General features: G+C 42.7%; 1 protein-coding gene across 1 annotated transcript in view; it reads right to left on the bottom strand.

The window, feature by feature from the left end:
- Positions 1-326: 326 nt before the first annotated feature.
- Positions 327-23,343, bottom strand: part of LOC138663716 (zinc finger protein 436-like) — a 38,591-nt gene continuing 15,574 nt past the window's right edge. Inside the window, exons 7-10 of the mRNA XM_069750030.1 lie at positions 18,511-18,617; positions 18,202-18,381; positions 17,996-18,119; positions 327-6,303 (exon numbers count right to left, since the gene is read on the bottom strand). Of these exons, the coding sequence (XP_069606131.1) occupies positions 5,069-6,303; positions 17,996-18,119; positions 18,202-18,381; positions 18,511-18,617 (1,646 nt within the window). The 3' untranslated portion in view covers positions 327-5,068. The remainder of the gene's footprint in view (positions 6,304-17,995; positions 18,120-18,201; positions 18,382-18,510; positions 18,618-23,343) is intronic.

Raw genomic sequence — 23,343 nt, forward strand, 5'->3', positions numbered from 1 at the left:
TTTTACATGCAACAGTGTGTGGAGAGTAAACCATAAATGTTGCTGTCAAAAATACAGGATCCTGTGGGTCCATTCATCAATGAAAAAAGGAGATAGCGTGGCGAGCAGGGACCAGCCTCGCTCCTGAAAGTGATGTCTGTTTCGAAGGCGGGGCTGGTCACTGCTCTCCTTACTTGCTGCTTTTTCTCCTATGATGTGCATTGACGATACGCTTTCTTGCAGACTCATCACTTCTCATTAGTAAGGGAGCGCACTGTCACTGTGCATTGAAAAGACACTGTCACAGGGTCCTTCTCCGGTACCACACAATCAACAGAGCCAGCAAAGAGTGAACAATCCCAAGCCTTTTATTTAGGCAAAAATACGAAAGGTCCATATACGATCCACCACACAAAGGATAAAATAGTCCAGAACAAGAATGCAGTTGAGTAACAGGATAAAAGTCCAACAATCCAGCAGACAGAGGATAGCATAGTCCATATCCTCTTCTTTCTCTCTGAGGTCCCGTGAACACATCATCATTCCACACAGGACTGATCTGTGTGTCACCCCCCTGATATTTTAAGTCTCCCTCCTCATTCACAGGTCAGGAGGGGGAAGGTCTCAGGGGCTCATTGCTTCAACAATCTAGGTCAACATGTCATTAACATATTAGCAAACAATACAGTGCTGTGTCGGCTGATATCAGATGGCAGCAACAGCCATTCATCAATTAGCAAATAACTCCTTCTACAAGAGAACACCATGAAAATAAGTAAAATTGAAATATACACAAAAATGATACCCACATAACATATCACACCATCACAGACACAATGATAAGAGAATTAAAACTGAGCATATATTGGAATTGACAATCAAAGCATGCTCAGTAGAACAGGGACTAGCGCAACCCCATCTCACTGATGACGCTTTGTTTCAGAGTGGTGACAGTGACCAGAGCCTCTGACCCCTGATGACATCCTGTTTGAGTATCCCAACATGCACTGGGGATTCTCTAATGAAACGTCAAAATGGTACGTAAGGACAAAATGAACATATGGTCACACTGATTGCATACTGTTGACAATACAGATGAAAAATCATTTTTTTCTGGACATAAAATGGATGATTTTGCATAAAGTCAACCAAGAAAGATGAGGACTAAACAACACAGCCATCATCTGTCGGGAAAGGAGCAGGCTCAGCTCTTAAGCCTGCTCAATTCATCGGCTCCCAACAAGTGCTGCGCAATTATGGAGCTCAATGTTAAGAGGTTAAACATCCGGTGCAAACAATGAAGAACATATAATAACAAAAAATAATCAATCAGTGCCTCGGGCAGCATGAGCTGTAAATTCGGACCTGTCAGTTCTTGCCTCGTGAGCTGGAAATGATCAGTCAGTTCTTGAAGATATGTTGAAAGCAAAAAAATAAAATGAGCACACCTCAGGATTGAAACTGAATCAATAAGAAGGAAAAGTCATGGAATTGTGGAAATCCCATGATGGATAAACATGATATTAATATATAAGTGACATAAAAATGGAAACAACATTATCAAAACAGTTTGATTTATTCAGTGTCGGGTATGAGCGCCATGCGCAGAAATCTCGGCAATTCCTGCCTCAGCTGCTATTAATGAGGTTATTAATGGTTGTCTGAAGAAGGTTCTGTCGCTAAATACACTTGGGCAAATCACCAAGATCCACTGCCGACAGCTTCTGTGCAATCACCGACTAATGATGTCCCCGAAGAACCCATTGGGACACTAGTCCAGAGATGCTGCAAGGCAGAGTAGCACATTTAGGCCATGCTGGCTGCTTACACTACCATCAGCAATATGCGGTCTAGTGTTGTCATGTTGAAAAACAGCTTCTTGCACACATTCACCTTCCCTTGTGAAGGCCTCTTCACGTCATCTTGCTTCCCACCAAAATAGAACTGAAATATGTGCATAGACAATAGCATTAATAGAAGCATACAGCAGGGTGGATATATTTCCGCACGACTGGTTCCACCGGCAAATCAACAGAACACCAAGCTGCTAGTCTACGTGGAACTCAGACTAGAGGGGTCCTGCTTCTGTTCACTAGGATCATAGCAATTCCTGATTTCTAGAGTTTTTTTCTACTTTTTCACACTAGAACTATATATAACTTCTCTATTATTTCACCAACAGAGCCATATGAAGGTTTGTTTTCTGTGGTATGAGGTGACATTTACGGTGTTAAAATTGTTTGAGTGAATTTCCATTCATTCTCTATGATACTGTCAAAAAAAGCTGAACACACACTCGTCGACTCTATAGATTATTCAGTACAGGTCAAGCACGTGCACTTCCACTACCGTCTCAAAGTTCCAGTCTGCTTCAGGTCTGAGCTCTGTTCTGCCTGCTTTCCTCATTCTCTAAATGTCAATGCATTCTTCTGCCAGTTCTTCACTTCGCTTTGGAGCTGGTGAGGGAGCGCACTGTCATTGAGCATTCAGAGGAAAAAGCCACAGGATTCACAAATTGAGTATACAATGGAATTGTCAACCAGTGCATGCTCAGTAGAGAAGGGCCCTGAAATGGATGTCACTGATGATGCTTAGTTTGAGTGTTGGGACAGCAGGGTGGGAAAATATTTACTGCAGACCTTCAGAGGTGGAGGTCTCACAGTGGTACTTACCCATCGGTATATATTGATGTGACTATCATTGCAAAAAAGGTGTGGGAAAGCATCACATTGCATTCTTAGCTTGGATTCCAAGTTCACAGCACCTGTTGGTTTACGCTGCTGACATTGTTCGAAGCATGTGCATCAGATTTTTTAATATCTCTTGCACTTTACTTGCACCGTAAAAGGCAGCGGATTTTCCGCAAGTTGTGATGATAGAGCACTTAATTTTAATTATCAAGATGTCTATTTTCAGTAAGTCATGAGGCATAGACTTATCTATATGTTTACTTTTGAATTTGTGTGTTTGTTCTTTGGTTGGTCAAGAAAACACAGACTTTTGATTGTATAAGCCATGTCATGGACCCGTAGAAGTGCTGATTGCACGAAACGGCCGTCGTCCCTCTGCACTCCCCGCACCCTCGCTATCTCTTGGTATGTGTCAAATATAATCTACACCACGGATTGAAGGCACATTAAAGACGTTTATTCAACAAACTGGTGAGTGCGGCGGTCTTATCTTTTTGTGATATGGAAAATTGGATGGTCATGATCTACTACGCTGAGCACCAGAATCCTGTCGCTTTGGGTTATCCGCAGGAGAAAGGATTAACAGGATTGAACAAGGCAAGGGGTTGGCAACAAATGACACTGTCCTAGTGCCATTCAATTTCTAAATTTCACAACGTTATATATTGGCTTGTTATCCTGAATGACAGAGAGGCAGCGTAATTGAACAATAGATGTTTGTTAATATGTTGATTACACATTCACCAGGCCAGCTAGTTTGTTGACTTGCAAACTTGATCAAACAATGTGGGTAAACATCACCCCTTCCCCTTGATCTGTGGATGATGGCTTGAAGGACAACAGTTGTGAACTATAAAAAGGGGATATGTCTCTGTAACAAGACATCCAAGAGAACCAGAGACTCTTTCAAAACCACAGCCAGAATCACCCTACAAGACAGCTGCCAGAACATCATGACTCCATCACGAGGGACACAGATTTGACATTTTACAGGATGCCAGCTTAGGGGACCACGGTCCTGGCTGAAAGAATACAGATCTGCTCCATTCACCCTCATTGAACGCATGGATACGATACATATGGAGAAATCAGGATTTTGACCTACCGACCACCTGAGTCCCATGGATACATTTGGAGAAGCTAGGATTGGGACCCACCAGTCACCTGGCTCCATGAAGATGTTTGGAGAAGCCAGGTTCCAGGGATAGTCAGCCCTGGAAGTAGTAGCTGGTTTTATTTCTGGCAAGTCAGCAGAAGGGTGAGTCTCTGTAAATTTGCACCAACTTGGGTATTGTGCTGGGACTGTTCCATGTGTTATCTGCCTGTTTTTAGTTCAATAAAGTATTATCACACTTTTTTACCCTCACTGTGTGGTCCGAGTAGTATTATGCCCACTGTAAAAGGAGAGCAAGTGTTCAGTGGGATGATCCTTGGTCCATGCAGTCTCAAACCAGCGGACTACAGCACCAGATGACCTGCATGTCTCTACACAAGTAAATATGCAGTAGAAAATCAGCTGTGTTTTTGCAGTCGGAAGTTAACCTAAAAGTCACGTCAAACGTCGTTTGGTCCCTAAAATAATAGGTTTTGTAAACTTTCTTCAGAATATGAACACCTACTGCTATATATCAGTTTTATAACATCATAAAAAAAATTTAATGAAAAATAAAACAAACATTTGAAAAATAATTTAAATTTAAAGGGAACCTGTCACCTCAAATTGGCGGGATATGTAAATGCCTTTTTCCGGTCCGATGGGTGGCGTTTTGCCTTCATTTCTCCACCCCATCCGTCCCTGTTGTTTGTGAATTGGAGTACTTGTCATCCATAGTTCGCGCGTACGCAATGCAATCTTCGCTCGTGCACGCGCAGTATGCTTTACGCAACTGCGGGCAAAGCCGAAAAACACTATGTCCCAGAACACAGTGAAATATTTCTGGGACATAGTGCGCGAGCACAAGCGCAGTAATGCTTTTCAGCTTTGCCCACAGTTGGGCAAAGCATACTGCGCATGCGCGAGCAAAGATTGCACTGCGCACGCGCTTGCAATGGAGGACAAGTACTCTAATTCACAAACAACAGGGACGGATGGGGTGGAGAAATGAAGACAAAACGCCACCCATCGGACTGGAAAAAAGGCATTTACATATCCCACCAATTTGAGGTGAAAGGTTCCCTTTAAAGTAGACATACGATAAATATTATTTAATAATTATATTATTGTTGTAAGGGCATGGTCTTGAAAGCTGGAAATGTATATTTTTTTTCCAAATTTCAGACATAATAAATAAATAATAAAGGCAAAACATATTCACACAAAATTACTACTAACAAATAATATCAACAGTTCACATCTTAACATTGCAATACTTTTCAAACCTTAACATTTCCAATTCTGATCATAAACACGGCTTTGTTCCAGAGTGAGTATTTTGATGTTTAGCAAGAGTTGATTTCTGATTAAAACATATCCCACATTCTGAACATGAAAACAGCGTTACACCAGTGTGAATTATCTGATGTCTAATGAGATCTGGTTTCTGATTAAAACATTTTCCACAATGTGAACATGAAAACGGTTTTTCACCTGTGTGAATTCTCTGATGTCTAAACAGAACTGATTTCTCACTAAAACACTTCCCACAGTCTTCACAAGAAAATGGTTTCTCCCCTGTGTGAATTTTCTTATGTTTGATAAGATTTGATTTACGGTTAAAACATTTCCCACATTCTGAACATGAGAAAATTATTTCCTCTTTGTGAGTTTTCAGATGTCTTACAAGATTTGATTTAGCAGAATAACATTTTCCACATTCTGGACATGCATATGGCTTTGCCCTTGTGTGAGTACTTTGATGTGTAATAAGATTTGATTTCCTGTTAAAACATTTCCCACATTCTGAACATGAGTATGGCTTCTCCCCTGTGTGAATTCTCTCATGTTTAATAAGATTTGTTCTATGGTTAAAACATTTCCCACATTCTGAACATGTGAACACGTTTTCTTCTTCCGTGTGCGTTCTCAGATGTCTAACAAGATTTGATTTAGCAGTATAACATTTCTCACATTCTGAACATGCATAAGGCTTTGCTCTTGTGTGAGTATTTTGATGTGCAATAAGAATAGATTTCCAATTAAAACATTTCCCACATTCTGAACATGAAAATGGCTTTACACCTGTGTGAATTGTCTGATGTCGAATAAGACACGATTTCTGGTTAAAACATTTTCTACACTCTGAACATGAATATGGCTTATCCCCAGTGTGACTTCTCTGATGTCTAAAAAGATCTGATTTCACACTAAAATATTTCCCACATTCTTCACAAAAAAATGGCTTCTTTCCTGTGTGAACTATCATATGTGTCAAAAGATTTGATTTCTTGTGAAAACATTTTCCACATTTTAAGCATGAATGTGGCTTCATTGCTGTGTAAGCTCTATGATTTAGAATACCCCTTCCATGACGTTTACTTTTCTTAACAGTCTGTGATGAATTTAAAGACATGACATGTTTAAAAGGATCAGATGATACATCTTTGCTTTGAAGGTCTGGAGGTATATCCGCAAAAATGGCATGTTCTTTATATGGATCTTGTGTAATACCGCGATCTGAGCTCCTGGTAAGATTACCTGACAAGGATAAACAGATTTTATTAGTTTTGAATAGTAGCACCTGAAAATTATTGTAACATGTATCTAAAAATGTATATACAATTTGCAAGTCATGTAGCAATTACTAAAAGGCGTTATCTGTGACATTAGTGATTTTTTTCACTTGGTGCTAAGAGCTTACAGGCAGGTAGTTGACATCAATACCTGCGCAGAGTGGTCACTAACTGCTCCTGTCAGCAAATCTTCTGCTTCGTGTGACATCTTATCCTTTACTATGTCGACGGGATATCACTGCCGATGTTTTGATGGTTCACTCCTCTCTGCCTAACTGCGGTGAGCCGACTGTCAACATGCATGAAGTCAGTATTGAAGCCCTGTTGACAGAGCAGGATTGAAGAGAAGGAGCTGAACTGGTGAAGTGAGGTGAAATAAAGCCTGAACTTGCAGAGACTGTGGCCCAGAAGAACAGGCAAGTAGTTAATAACTACCTGCCTGTAAGTTCTTAGCTCCATAGGAACAAATAACCAACGTTTGTGGATAACCGCTTAAAGTGCTGACGTACTCCAATTAACAAAAAAAAACAACAACATTTAGTTCCTGAGAGGTGGCTGTTCTGCAATGATAGCATTTCTATCCCCAGTGGTCATATGACATTATTAATTATGGCAGAACTGTAAGAGCCGTAGCCGATGCATAGGAATCGCAGGACTGACATCACAGGAGCAGTACCAGTCCCAAAGGTAAGTATATATACATACACTTTTTATTTCATGTTATGTGGGACACAAGCAGTTAAGAAGGGGTTGTCTAGTTAAAGGTGATGTTTACTACTATGACAGTGATGTAAAATAGACCTCCCTCTACTAGCAGACCCGAAGACAAGCCCCAGAAGTTCTCGATATCGATACCAAGCCATTTTCCATTCCTTTATAAATCTTCTACTGGTATCTTGGAAGGGTAATAATAATTGGTCATTTCTCTCCTCACGCAGTTGATGCTAGTTATATTACATAGCCAGCATCTATGTCTAACAGCAGCACCTGGAGTTGAGCTCAAATTGCTGCTGTTAACTATTTACAAGCTGCTTTCAGTCACTGACCGCGGCACTGAAATGAAGCAATTGCTATCATTTGTGCAGACTGGCTCCCAGGGACCTTCTGAAAGCCCAAATTGCAGCATCTTGGTACTCCTGTGAAGCTCAGCCATGGACAGCTTCACAGGAGAATTGGATTTTCACTATATTCTGCCGTATTGTAGTATACAGTACACTGGTGGGGGACGTGCATCTGCGATCTAAAAAAATACAGTAAAAAAATGAAAAAAAAAAAAAGAATTTAGTCACTGGATCTGTAAAAATCTGACCTATCAAAATATAGGAGATAATCCAAAATCTGCAAAGAGCAAAAAAACATCAAACTCCCACAGTTTTCCGGTCACGTCCTCCCCAAAAAATATTTCCTAAAAACAAGACATTTAATGAACCATAAATTAGTATCTATACAAGAATCACCTCGCCATACAAAAAAAAAAGCCCTCCAACAGCTCAATTGGCGGAAAAATAAAAATGTTAAGGTTCTCGGAAAATGGCGACACAAAAATATATTTATTTCAGATTCTACGGCGCACTTATTCTCCAAAACTTTGGGGGAATGAGGATGCATCTTATAATCCGAATGTAGCTATCCGAGGAGGGGGTGGAGGCTGCGGTGGAGCGTGATCTCATGAGGCAGGGTCCCTACTGCAGGAAGCTGGCAGCGGCGGCAGGAGTGGGTCGATACTGTGGCTGTCAGGAGGGGGTGTTTGACTGTGTGAGGCTGCGGCGGACTCCAAGCTTTCAGAAAATGTTTGAAGTCCCCTCATTTTCTATTCCTTTCTCTGCGGTGGACTCTGGCGGTCATTTTCCCAAAATCCACTGCAGTGAAAAGGATGGGACATGCAGGGACTCCCAATATTTTTTGATAGTCTTGCGGCGGCTGCAACCATGCACCAATGTACACCCCACTTCCCAGTCCGAGGCCCGCAGCATCTCCCCACTCTTGCCACAGCCAGCTCCCTGCATCAGCGACCCTGCCCCCCAAAACCCAGCTCCACCGCAGCTGCGCCCCCTTAAATTAGCATAAAAGCAGACTATAAAATGCACCACCATTTTATTTAAAAAAAGTTTTCGTTTTTTTTCTCCCCAAAATTTGGGGTGCGTTTTATGGTCCAGAGCATTTTGTTTTATATTCTTCTAATTTTTATTTTACACAAAGAAGAACAGGCTAGGTCCTATAAACTGGGATCACCACAACGGATATGACATAAATGTAAACACAGCTTTTATTGGGAAACACGAGAAAAGTGACAAAAACACTTACATTTAAAAGCATTTAAAAAGCATAATAATGCTAAACATTACAGCCCATAATACGGCAGTAAACCACATAAGACTCAACCATATAACATCATATACGATATGTTAGTACAAGAACCAACCTGGCCATGTAGGCTATAGTACCTTGGCACTCCCCTGGGTAATTTACACCTATGTGCAAAGTACTGATGACAGATATAAAGCAAATAATAACAACTAGGTAAAGCTCACCTGCCTAGTGATAGAAAGGCAAATGTGCATATGGATGCATACAATACATGATAACAAAAGGCATTAGCAAACGGAGCAGTCACCCAACGCGTATCGCCACCACACAGGGTGGCTTCGTCAGCCACCCTGTGTGGTGGCGATACGCGTTGGGTCTCTTAGTAGCCCACATTAGGACTCCCATTAGAGGCTCTACAGGTTCAGGCAACATATGCCTCTGGGTATTATACATTGATTACCTTGTTTGACATGCGGCCTTGATAGTTTCCCTGTTGTACCTTTTTGAGTAGGTTGTATATCACTAGTGACTGCTCCGTTTGCTAATGCCTTTTGTTATCATGTATTGTATGCATCCATATGCACATTTGCCTTTCTATCACTAGGTACAGTCCTTATACTGGACCTTGGGTCTAGGGATTAGCAAGTTCGCATGAGCTTTACCTAGTTGTTATTATTTGCTTTTTAAATGCTTTTAAATGTCCCGTATATACTCGAGTATAAGCTGAGATTTTCAGCCCAAATTTTTGGGCTGAAAGTGCCCCCCTCGGCTTATACTCGAGTCACGGTAGCGGTGGGGTCGGCGGGTGAGGGGGAGAGGGCGCTGAGGTATACTTACCTAGTCCCAGCGATCCTCACGCTGTCCCTGCCGTCCCACGGGCTTCGGCGCTGCAGCTTCTTCCTCTCTTCAGCGGTCACGTGGGACCGCTCATTAGAAAAATGAATAGGCGGCTCCACCTCCCATAGGGGCGGAGCCGCCTATTCATTTCTCTAATCAGCGGTGCCGGTGACCACTGATAGAGAAAGAAGCTGCGGCACCGAAGACAGCTGTGACAGGCCGGGACAGCGCGAGGATCGCCAGGACTAGGTGAGTATGTTATATTCACCTGTCCACGTTCCAGCCGCCGGGCGCCGATCCATCTTCCCAGCGTCTATCTGCGCTCTGACTGTTCAGGTCAGAGGGCGTGATGACGCACTAGTGTGCGCGGCGCCCTCTGCCTGATCAGTCAGTGCAGAGAGACGCCGGGACCGGACGCTGGGAGCTGCAATCAGCGAGGTGACTATGGCTTTTTTTTTTTTTATTGCAGCAGCAGCGGCCATGGCACAGACTTATACCGAGCATCTATGGGGCAATATGAACGCAGCAGAGCACAGTATGGGGCAGATATGGGGATATATGAACGCAGCAGAGCAGAGTATAGGGCAGATATGGGGATATATGAACGCAGCAGAGCACAGTATGGGGCAGATATGGGGATATATGAACGCAGACAAGAAAAAAGAAAAAGCAAAGGCCATAGAAAGGGGGATCACCAGGCAACAAGGATATATGCAAAAACACAGCTTTTATTAAGGTGAAATACAGGACAAAAAAACTTTAAAAACATCTAAAATCAAGTAATAACAATGCCTGAAATAAAGCAAGTGCCTGTATACCATACATAAATAGGGGGAAAGAATAGACATGTATGCAAATATATTACAAACTCCTATATGGACAGCATATGTACAAAATATGTAAGTGTATAGTAACACAGCTGATCATATAAAATAAAATAGACAATACATGCCCTAAGAGTCACATATGATGAACTGGGAGTGCTGAAGTGCTCAAAGATATAATATATGCACTATAGTGGTTCTAAACAGCCCAGAACAGCCTATAAATAAGCTAGCATAGTTCACATATAAATGCACATAAAACCATATCATGGATACATCTAGATACAGCATAGAACTATCGGTCACCAACAGATATTGGTCACACTGGGTTACAGAGAGGACCAGGCAGAATAACCCTGAAAGCCCAAACACTCAAAGAGAGACCAGAAAATATATGGAGCCAAAATAATGCATTCTAAGTGAAGCCGCTCCCTATGTGCATGGCATGCCAGCTTGCCATTTCCCCCGCAAGAAGATTACGGTAGTTATGATAAGTCAATCTAAATAAAGACAGGCACTGAGACAGAGCATATACCCTACGCGTGTCGCCACAGCGGTGGCTTCATCAGGGGTATGGTAATCATCACATATGCCCTTGTATAAATACCTTAAATCATGATGTACCTTGATACAGCTGTGTGCATGTTAACGTCGGCTCATGGAGCAGAATGCCCAGCGGTATACACTGCGCAGGCGCCGGCGTGCTGGTGCCGGAAATCACCGGCGCTTAGCAACAGTACAGTGTGTGGACCCTACAAGGCCACGCCCACACACAACAGAAGTGTGGTGACGTACGGCTCAGAGCGACTGGATCCATACAAACAACCAGCGCTCTAGGGCCGGAAGTGGCTGGCACCTAGCAACCAGTGTAAATAAAGCGTCACAACCTCACAACGAGCTGTAACTCAATGCAGCTGTGTTCATATTAACATCGGCTCTTAAAACAGAATGCCCAGCGATAATAACTGCGCAGGCGCCGGCGTGCTGGCGCCAGGCATCACCGGCGCCTAGCAACAGTATAATATGTGAACCCTACAAAGCCACACCCACACATAGCTGAAGTGTGGTAACGTACGGCTCAGAGCGACTGGGTCCATACAGAAAACCAGCGCTCTAAGACCGGAAGTGGCTGGCACCTAGCAACCGATATACACAAGGCGTCACAACGTAGCGCCTGCACACTAGCCGCCTATCCAAGCACTTCAGTGCCCGAGTCCATCAGCGCCTAGCCTACAAATGTATGAACGCTGTCACACAGTAGTACCACCTGTACCCTGAGAACCAGTTCTTTATGGGTGCCATCATCACATAGAGATAATCGAGTAGCAAATATACACTGGGGCACAACAGCTTAGCGCCTGCATGATAATGAACAACCTGGTGTGATATGAGTGTGGATGCCAAAGTCTGCAGCCACACTCAGCCACCGTGAAATGCAAGCAAAAATAACTAATCAGATTCTCCCTATCCAGTAATGAATCAGACATTACACATATAGACCAGAGGTGGCTAGAAATTGAAATGAAGATATATCCACACAGATAGCCGCCTAGCAATGTGAGAACAGGTGCAAGTATAGGCTATACAAGTCCACCATGGCACTCTCATAGATAAGCGAGTATGTATATCATAGTAATAGCCCACATGTATTGCAGTATGTATTACGCCTTGCAAAAATAGCCATCAGTCACTCACAGGGAAACATAAATATCAGATATTAGATATGGCCACACAGATAACCCTTTATAGGAATAGTTATGCATAGGCAGGAGAGATTTCCAATATACAGAAATGGACAAGAGGTAAACACAAATATTGTAATAAAAACACCATACACAGCTCTAGGGCACATAAAGGGCTACCCATCACTGCAAAAAAACTGTGATACAGTACCATACATCAGCGTTTTCCCCAGGGAAGGCCAAACCCAGGGGAAAACACTAACGTCATGGTATAATCGAAAACAGATGTTGTTAAAGTCTCATAGAAAGCGCCCCAGCATGCAAAATGCTACTCTACACCCCATAGACTGCAAAGATACAATTCTGACCCTATAGGTGATGACAGGGAGGGTAGCCTTCACCCTATTAATAAATACAACCTAGAAGTCCCTAGTGTACATATAAGCATAGAATGCTGCTAGGTGAAAAAGTTTATTACAACAAAACAACAGTAATAATTACAACCTGATGGCCTATATTAAACACCTCCAGACACAAAAAAAAAAACAAAACACAACTATATATGCTGTCCATATAGGTATACATTGGAGTATAAACAATATCAATGCAGTCCATACATGGTCAAAGGTAAAGTTAAAGTGGTCCAGATGGAGAAAGAGGAGAAAATATACATACTGATGCTATGACCCTACAGTATCCCTAGTCAGAAACACACGGAGGTAGTATCACATGCACTTATAGAAACCGGTGAACAGCAAGTCCTCATTAAGGCCTAGTGGGGCCACACAATTCAGATCAAATATCCATTTCGATTCGCGTCTAAGCAGTTCTGAAGTGATGTTGCCCCCTCTGATGTTTAGAGTCACTTTCTCCAAACCGCAGATTTTAGTTCCATTCCAAAGTGAGTTGTGCTGTGTCAAATAATGTGAGGCAACAGACGTAAGGGTCTTTCCTTTCATTTTGTCCTTCTTCGCCGTCGTGATGTTCGAGAAGTGTTGCTGAATCCTTTTCCTTAATTCTTGCGTTGTTTGCCCAACATAAACCTAGCATCAGTATGTATATTTTCTCCTCTTTCTCCATCTGGACCACTTTAACTTTACCTTTGACCATGTATGGACTGCATTGATATTGTTTATACTCCAATGTATACCTATATGGACAGCATATATAGTTGTGTTTTGTTTTTTTTTTTGTGTCTGGAGGTGTTTAATATAGGCCATCAGGTTGTAATTATTACTGTTGTTTTGTTGTAATAAACTTTTTCACCTAGCAGCATTCTATGCTTATATGTACACTAGGGACTTCTAGGTTGTATTTATTAATAGGGTGAAGGCTACCCTCCCTGTCATCACCTATAGGGTCAGAATTGTATCTTTGCAGTCTATGGGGTGTAGAGTAGCATTTTGCATGCTGGGGCGCTTTCTATGAGACTTTAACAACATCTGTTTTCGATTATACCATGACGTTAGTGTTTTCCCCTGGGTTTGGCCTTCCCTGGGGAAAACGCTGATGTATGGTACTGTATCACAGTTTTTTTGCAGTGATGGGTAGCCCTTTATGTGCCCTAGAGCTGTGTATGGTGTTTTTATTACAATATTTGTGTTTACCTCTTGTCCATTTCTGTATATTGGAAATCTCTCCTGCCTATGCATAACTATTCCTATAAAGGGTTATCTGTGTGGCCATATCTAATATCTGATATTTATGTTTCCCTGTGAGTGACTGATAGCTATTTTTGCAAGGCGTAATACATACTGCAATACATGTGGGCTATTACTATGATATACATACTCGCTTATCTATGAGAGTGCCATGGTGGACTTGTATAGCCTATACTTGCACCTGTTCTCACATTGCTAGGCGGCTATCTGTGTGGATATATCTTCATTTCAATTTCTAGCCACCTCTGGTCTATATGTGTAATGTCTGATTCATTACTGGATAGGGAGAATCTGATTAGTTATTTTTGCTTGCATTTCACGGTGGCTGAGTGTGGCTGCAGACTTTGGCATCCACACTCATATCACACCAGGTTGTTCATTATCATGCAGGCGCTAAGCTGTTGTGCCCCAGTGTATATTTGCTACTCGATTATCTCTATGTGATGATGGCACCCATAAAGAACTGGTTCTCAGGGTACAGGTGGTACTACTGTGTGACAGCGTTCATACATTTGTAGGCTAGGCGCTGATGGACTCAGGCACTGAAGTGCTTGGATAGGCGGCTAGTGTGCAGGCGCTACGTTGTGACGCCTTGTGTATATCGGTTGCTAGGTGCCAGCCACTTCCGGTCTTAGAGCGCTGGTTTTCTGTATGGACCCAGTCGCTCTGAGCCGTACGTTACCACACTTCAGCTATGTGTGGGTGTGGCTTTGTAGGGTTCACATATTATACTGTTGCTAGGCGCCGGTGATGCCTGGCGCCAGCACGCCGGCGCCTGCGCAGTTATTATCGCTGGGCATTCTGTTTTAAGAGCCGATGTTAATATGAACACAGCTGCATTGAGTTACAGCTCGTTGTGAGGTTGTGACGCTTTATTTACACTGGTTGCTAGGTGCCAGCCACTTCCGGCCCTAGAGCGCTGGTTGTTTGTATGGATCCAGTCGCTCTGAGCCGTACGTCACCACACTTCTGTTGTGTGTGGGCGTGGCCTTGTAGGGTCCACACACTGTACTGTTGCTAAGCGCCGGTGATTTCCGGCACCAGCACGCCGGCGCCTGCGCAGTGTATACCGCTGGGCATTCTGCTCCATGAGCCGACGTTAACATGCACACAGCTGTATCAAGGTACATCATGATTTAAGGTATTTATACAAGGGCATATGTGATGATTACCATACCCCTGATGAAGCCACCGCTGTGGCGACACGCGTAGGGTATATGCTCTGTCTCAGTGCCTGTCTTTATTTAGATTGACTTATCATAACTAATCTTCTTGCGGGGGAAATGGCAAGCTGGCATGCCATGCACATAGGGAGCGGCTTCACTTAGAATGCATTATTTTGGCTCCATATATTTTCTGGTCTCTCTTTGAGTGTTTGGGCTTTCAGGGTTATTCTGCCTGGTCCTCTCTGTAACCCAGTGTGACCAATATCTGTTGGTGACCGATAGTTCTATGCTGTATCTAGATGTATCCATGATATGGTTTTATGTGCATTTATATGTGAACTATGCTAGCTTATTTATAGGCTGTTCTGGGCTGTTTAGAACCACTATAGTGCATATATTATATCTTTGAGCAATTCAGCACTCCCAGTTCATCATATGTGACTCTTAGGGCATGTATTGTCTATTTTATTTTATATGATCAGCTGTGTTACTATACACTTACATATTTTGTACATATGCTGTCCATATAGGAGTTTGTAATATATTTGCATACATGTCTATTCTTTCCCCCTATTTATGTATGGTATACAGGCACTTGCTTTATTTCAGGCATTGTTATTACTTGATTTTAGATGTTTTTAAAGTTTTTTTGTCCTGTATTTCACCTTAATCTGGATAAGTTGGAAACTTGGGCTGAAAGGTGGCAGATGAGGTTTAACAATGATAAATGTAAGGTTATACACATGGGAAGAAGGAATCAATATCACCATTACACACTGAACGGGAAACCACTGGGTAAATCTGACAGGGAGAAGGACTTGGGGATCCTAGTTAATGATAAACTTACCTGGAGCAGCCAGTGCCAGGCAGCAGCTGCCAAGGCAAACAGGATCATGGGGTGCATTAAAAGAGGTCTGGATACACATGATGAGAGCATGATACTGCCTCTGTACAAATCCCTAGTTAGACCGCACATGGAGTACTGTGTCCAGTTTTGGGCACCGGTGCTCAGGAAGGATATAATGGAACTAGAGAGAGTACAAAGGAGGGCAACAAAATTAATAAAGGGGATGGGAGAACTACAATACCCAGATAGATTAGCGAAATTAGGATTATTTAGTCTAGAAAAAAGACGACTGAGGGGCGATCTAATAACCATGTATAAGTATATAAGGGGACAATACAAATATCTCGCTGAGGATCTGTTTATACCAAGGAAGGTGACGGGCACAAGGGGGCATTCTTTGCGTCTGGAGGAGAGAAGGTTTTTCCACCAACATAGAAGAGGATTCTTTACTGTTAGGGCAGTGAGAATCTGGAATTGCTTGCCTGAGGAGGTGGTGATGGCGAACTCAGTCGAGGGGTTCAAGAGAGGCCTGGATGTCTTCCTGGAGCAGAACAATATTGTATCATACAATTATTAGGTTCTGTAGAAGGACGTAGATCTGGGGATTTATTATGATGGAATATAGGCTGAACTGGATGGACAAATGTCTTTTTTCGGCCTTACTAACTATGTTACTATGTTACTATGTTAATAAAAGCTGTGTTTTTGCATATATCCTTGTTGCCTGGTGATCCCCCTTTCTATGGCCTTTGCTTTTTCTTTTTTCTTGTATATGTATATATTTTCTAAGGTCTGGGTTGGATCCCAGTGTTCTACATCATATTCTGTGGTGCCCCCATACTTTATTTTCTCTTCTTGATATATGAACGCAGCAGAGCACAGTATGGGGCAGATATGGGGATATATGAACGCAGCAGAGCACAGTATGGGGCAGATATGGGGATATATGAACGCAGCAGAGCACAGTATGGGGCAGATATGGGGATATATGAACGCAGCAGAGCACAGTATGGGGCAGATATGGGGATATATGAACGCAGCAGAGCACAGTATGGGGCAGATATGGGGATATATGAACGCAGCAGAGCACAGTATGGGGCAGATATGGGGATATATGAACGCAGCAGAGCACAGTATGGGGCAGATATGGGGATATATGAACGCAGCAGAGCACAGTATGGGGCAGATATGGGGATATATGAACGCAGCAGAGCACAGTATGGGGCAGATATGGGGATATATGAACGCAGCAGAGCACAGTATGGGGCAGATATGGGGATATATGAACGCAGCAGAGCACAGTATGGGGCAGATATGGGGATATATGAACGCAGCAGAGCACAGTATGGGGCAGATATGGGGATATATGAACGCAGCAGAGCACAGTATGGGGCAGATATGGGGATATATGAACGCAGCAGAGCACAGTATGGGGCAGATGTGGGGATATATGAACGCAGCTACTGATGTCTCAATTAATTTTACTTTTATTGGTATCTATTTTTATTTTTGAAATTCACAGGTAGTTGCTGCATTTCCACCCTAGGCTTATACTCGAGTCAATAAGTTTTCCCAGTTTTTTGTGGCAAAATTAGGGGGGTCGGCTTATACTCGGGTCGGCTTATACTCGAGTATATACGGTAAGTGTTTTTGTCACTTTTCTCGTGTTTCCAAATAAAAGCTGTGTTTACATTTATGTCATATCCGTTGTGGTGATCCCCGTTTATAGGACCTAGTCTGTTCTTCTTTGTGTATGTTCATCTCTGTATAGGTCCTGGTGGTATCCCACGGTCCGTGGTGCCCCCTTTCTAGTATTTTGTGTACTAATTTTTATTTTAGCAATTAAAAATTAGAAAAGCAATGCAAGTTTGATATCTCCTTAATCGTACTGACCATTTCTTTCATCTTGGAAATGTTTTACATTTACACTATTCGCTTCACCATATATTCAAAACTACAACTTTGCCTGCAAACAAGCTCTTCAAAGTCTATGTAAACAGAAAAAAATAAAAAAGCTATAGCTCTTAAAAGAAGTAGACAAAAAAACAACGCAACGTTGAGTGATGTTTTGAGGAACTCGCTTTTCCCATTCCAGTTCCCTGAAATGTCATACAACAGGTGTGGATGCTCAAGTTCATCATAGAGACGCTTCTGCCAGCTCCATGGCTCAAAGTTGAAATGCAAGGAACCTCAACAAATATTTCATAATTGTGATTATATTGGTATTTGTATTGTTTGATATATACGTATATATGGGAACTGAAGGAAACACATACAGGGACTGAATTCATTCTTTACATTATAGGCAGTGTGTATTTAGTCCTGTCTATTACCTGGTGATGTGAGGGGCTGGGGAACCTCCATCATGACTTCGTTGTACAGATCTTTGTGTCCTTCTAAATACTCCCACTCCTCCATGGAGAAATAGACAGCGATATCCTGACACCTTATAGGAACCTGACACATACAATGATACCGTCATCCCCTGATCCCTTCATAGCGTTACTGTATAATGTCCCAGCATTCCCAGCAGTGTCACCTCTCCAGTCAGCAGCTCAATCATCTTGTAGATGAGTTCTAGGATCTTCTGGTCATTGATGTCCTCATGTATCAGGGGGTGAGGTGGAGGCCCTGTGATAGGGCTCAGAGGTCTTCCCCATCCCTCAGACACAGGGTCCTGACAGCGCTCACTAGAGGTCTTCTTCACTACTGTGTAATCCTGGTTATGGAGAGACACATTAATAAATCTCACTACAGACATTTCCAGAGTCCTCACCTCTCCAGTTCTGTCCTTCTGTTATTACCATAGATAAGAATGATGTAATGTGACGTCATCAGAATCTCTCACCTCTCCAGTAAGCCGGAAGAGGATCTCTAGAGAGAGGTGCAATATCCTCTCCACCATCTTGACTCTGTCCCTATTTATTCTTGGAGGGTCAGGAAAATTGTAGAAACCTAAATAGAAAAAAGATGAGAGGGGCAAAACACACAAAATACCACGTAAAAAAATACAATTAATAGAGTTGTCATGCCGATGTAAAACAACAATGTGGTCACCCTTACTAAAGCACTGCTGCCAATTTCTTCAAATCAGTTATATTGTGGTTATTAATGTATTGGTTAACCCCTTCATGACCCAGCCTATTTTGACCTTAATGACCTTGCCGTTTTTTGCAATTCTGACCAGTGTCCCTTTATGAGGTAATAACTCAGGAACGCTTCAACGTATCGTGACATATTGGGCTTCATGTTAGTGGTAAATTTAGGTCGATAATTTTTGCATTTATTTGTGAAAAAATGGAAATTTGGCGAAAATGTTGAAAATTTCACAATGTTCAAATTTTGAATTTTTATTCTGTTAAACGAGAGAGTTATGTGACACAAAATAGTTAATAAATAACATTAACCACATGTCTACTTTACATCAGCACAATTTTGGAAACAAAATTTATTTTGTTAGGAAGTTATAAGAGTTAAAATTTGACCAGCGATTTCTCATTTTTACAACGAAATTTACAAAACCATTTTTTTTAGGCACCACCTCACATTTGAAGTCAATTTGAGGGGTCTATATGGCTGAAAATACCCAAAAGGGACACCATTCTAAAAACTGCACCCCTCAAGGTGCTCAAAATCACATTCAAAAAGTTTATTAACCCTTCAGGTGCTTCACAGCAGCAGAAGCAACATGGAAGGAAAAAATGAACATTTAACTTTTTAGTCACAAAAATTATCTTTAGCAACAGTTTTTTTATTTTCCCAAGGGTAAAAGGAGAAAGTGGACCCCAAAAGTTATTGTACAATTTGTCCTGAGTACGCCAATACCCCATATGTGGGGGGGAACCACTGTTTGGGCGCACGACAGGGCTCGGAAGGGAAGGAGCGCCATTTGACTTTTTCAATTAAATCAAATCTTTGATCAGACACCATGTCGCGTTTGGAGAGCCCCTGTGTGCCTAAACATTGGAGCTCCCCCACAAGTGACCCCATTTTGGAAACTAGACCCCAAAATGAGCTTATCTAGATGCATAGTGAGCACTTTGAACCCCAAGGTGCTTCACAAATTGATCCGTAAAAATGAACAAGTATTTTTTTTTTTTTTTCACAAAAAATTTCTTTTAGCCTCAATTTTTTCATTTTCACCTGGGCAACAGGATAAAATGGATCCTAAAATGTGTTGGGCAATTTCTCCTGAGTACACCGATACCTCATATGTGGTCACAAACCACTGTTTGGGCACATGGTAAGGCTCGGAAGGGAAGGAGCGCCATTTGACTTTTGAATGAAAAATTGGCTCCAATCTTTAGCGGACACCATGTCGCGTTTGGAGAGCCCCTGTGTACCTAAAGATTGGAGCTCCCCCACAAGTGACCCCATTTTAAAAACTAGACCTCCCATGGAACTAATCTAGATGCATAGTGAGCACTTTGAACCCCCAGGTGCTTCACAAATTGATCCGTAAAAATGAAAAAGTACTATTTTTTTTTCACAAAAAATTTCTTTTAGCCACAATTTGTTAATTTCCACATGGGCAGCAGGATAAAATGGATCCTAAAATTTATTGGGCAATTTCTCCTGAGTACACTGATACCTCACATGTGGGGGTAAACCACTGTTTGGGCACACGGCAGGGCTCAGAAGGGAAGGAGCGCCATTTGACTTTTTGAATGAAAAATTAGCTCCAATCGTTAGCGGACACCATGTCGCGTTTGGAGAGCCCCTGTGTGCCTAAACATTGGAGCTCCCCCACCCACATGTGACCCCATTTTGGAAAATAGACCTCCCATGGAACTAATTTAGATGTGCGGTGACCACTTTAAACCCCCAAGTGCTTCACAGAAATTTATAACGCAGAGCCGGGAAAATAAAAAATCATTTTTCTTTCCTCTAAAATTATTTTTTAGCCTGCAATTTTTTATTTTCACAAGAGTAACATGAGAAATTGGACCCCAAAAGTTGTTGTCCAGTTTGTCCTGAGTACGCCGATACCCCATATGTGGGGCGGAACCACTGTTTGGGCACACGTCGGGGCTCGGAAGGGAAGTAGTGACGTTTTGGAATGCAGACTCTGATGGAATGGTCTGCGGGCATCATGTTACGTTTGCAGGGCCCCTGATGTGCCTAAACAGTAGAAACCTCCCACAAGTGACCCCATTTTGAAAACTAGACCAGGAAAGGAACTTATCTAGGTATGTGGTGAGCACTTTGAACCCCTAAGTGCTTCACAGAAGTTTACAACGCAGAGCCATGAAAATAAAAAATTTTTCTTTTAGTAAGCAATTTTTAATTTTCACAAGGGTAACGGGAGAAATTGGACCCCAATAGTTGCTGCACAGTTTGTCCTGAGTATGCTGGGACCCCATATGTGGGGGTAAACCACTGTTTGGGCGCACGTCAGAGCTCGGAAGGGAGGGAGCACCATTTGACTTTTTGAACGCAAGATTGGCTGGAATCAATGGTGGCGCCATGTTGCGTTTGGAGACCCCTGATGTGCCTAAACAGTGGAAACCCCTCAATTCTAACTTCAACACTAACCCCAACACACCCCTAACCCCAACTGTAGCCATAACCCTAACCACAACCCTAACCCCAACACACCGGCAACCTCAATCCCAACCCCAACACACCCCTAACCCTAACCATAACCCGAACCACAAGCCTAATCTTAACCCTATTTCTAACCCTAGCCCTACCCTAATTCCAACCCTAACACTAAGGCTACGTGCTCACGTTGCAGATTCATGTGAGATTTTTCCGCACGATTTTTGAAAAATCCGCAGGTAAAAGGCACTGCGTTTTGCCTGCGGATTTCCAGTGTTTTTTTGTGCGGATTTCACCTGCGGATTCCTATTGAGGAACAGGTGTAAAACGCTGCAGAATCCGCACAAAGAATTGGCATGATGCGGAAAATACAACGCAGCGTTTCCAAGTGGTATTTTTCGCACCATGGGCACAGCGGATTTGATTTTCCATAGGTTTACATGGAACTGTAAACCTGATGGAAAACTGCTACGAATCTGCAGCGGCCAATCCGCTTCTGATCCGTGGCCAATCCGCTGCGGATCCGCAGCCAAATCCACACCGTGTGCACATAGCCTAATTCTAACCCTAACCCTAGTTCTAGCCCTAACCCCAACCCTAGTTCTAGCCCTAACCCTAAAAAAAAAAAAAAAAAAAATATATATATATATATATATATATATATATATATATATATATATATATTTTCTTTATTTTATTATTGTCCCTACCTATGGGGGTGATAAAGAGGGGGGGGTCATTTACTATTTTTTTATTTTGATCACTGTGATAGGTTTTATCACAGTGATCAAAATATACCTGGAACGAATCTGCCGGCCGATTCGGCGGGCGCACTGCACATGCACCCGCCATTTTGGAAGATGGCGGCGCCCATGGAGAAGACGGATGGATGGACACCGGGAGGCTTGGTAAGTAAGAGGGGGGTGGGGGGGGGGTGGGGGGAGATAGGAGCACGGGGAGAGCAGACAGGAGGATGGGGGAGCAGACAGGACGACGGAGGGGAGTGGAGCACAGGACGGAGGACTGGGGAAGAGATCGGTGATGGTGGGGGCAGATCAGGGTTTCCAGCCATGGCCGATGATATTGCAGCATCAGCCATGGCTGGATTGTAATATTTCACCAGTTTTCATAGGTGAAATATTACAAATCGCTCTTATTGGCTGTTGAAAGTGAAACTGCCAATCAGAGCGATTGAAGCCACCCCCCCGGGCTGAAGTACCACTCCCCCTGTCCCTGCAGACCAAGTGAAATTAGAGTTAACCCTTTCACCCGAAGTGCAGGGACGCGATCCCTCCATGACGCCACATAGGCGTCACAGGTCAGATTGGCACCGACTTTCATGACGCCTACGTGGCGTCACAGGTCGGGAAGGGGTTAAAGGGAGCCTGTCACTAGGTTTTTGCTATGTAATCTGAGAGCAACATGACAGGTGTCTCATGCCTCCTAGTCCAACCCCATCCGATTAGTAGCTACTGTCAATACACAATGTACATAGAAAGCAGCCAATCAAAGGTGTGGACGGTGTTACACAAGGCTCAGCATTCTGAGCACTGTTAGATCTGCAACAAAGAAAACTGTGATTCTACCACAACTGCTGCACCCAGTAAACTAGGTGACACATCGGTGAAATGAGGGTCTTTGCCCCTCCATCATGCTGCAGTCAGATTTCAAAGCAAAAACCTGCTGACAGATTCCATTTATGTATTAAAATAGGTTAGCCACTACTTTTCTATTGATGACCTGTCCTCAGGAAAGGCCTTCAATACCTGATGAGAAAAGGTGCGGCACCCGATACCCCCGCCGATCAACTTTTACCGATGCTCCCTGGAATATAGATATATTTGCCATGTATTACACACACTCCTCAATATTGAAATTGCAACACCAAGTAGGAAAAGTCGTGGAAGTCTGGAAATCACAATGATGAAAGAAAGGAAACTAAATTTTCAACACATCTCGATTTATTCAGTATCACATACGAGTCTTACACGCTAAAATCCCTGCACTTACAAAGTCACCATTTTTAGAATTGGAAGAAACCATGTGGAAAATGCCATCAAGCCGCCTTCACAAGTGAACATCACAGCGATTCTACACCCGGAATTATGGTGTGGGGTAGCATATTGTACGGTTGACAGAC

Source organism: Ranitomeya imitator, chromosome 2, assembly GCF_032444005.1.
Source record: "Ranitomeya imitator isolate aRanImi1 chromosome 2, aRanImi1.pri, whole genome shotgun sequence".
NCBI classification, from domain to species: domain Eukaryota; kingdom Metazoa; phylum Chordata; class Amphibia; order Anura; family Dendrobatidae; genus Ranitomeya; species Ranitomeya imitator.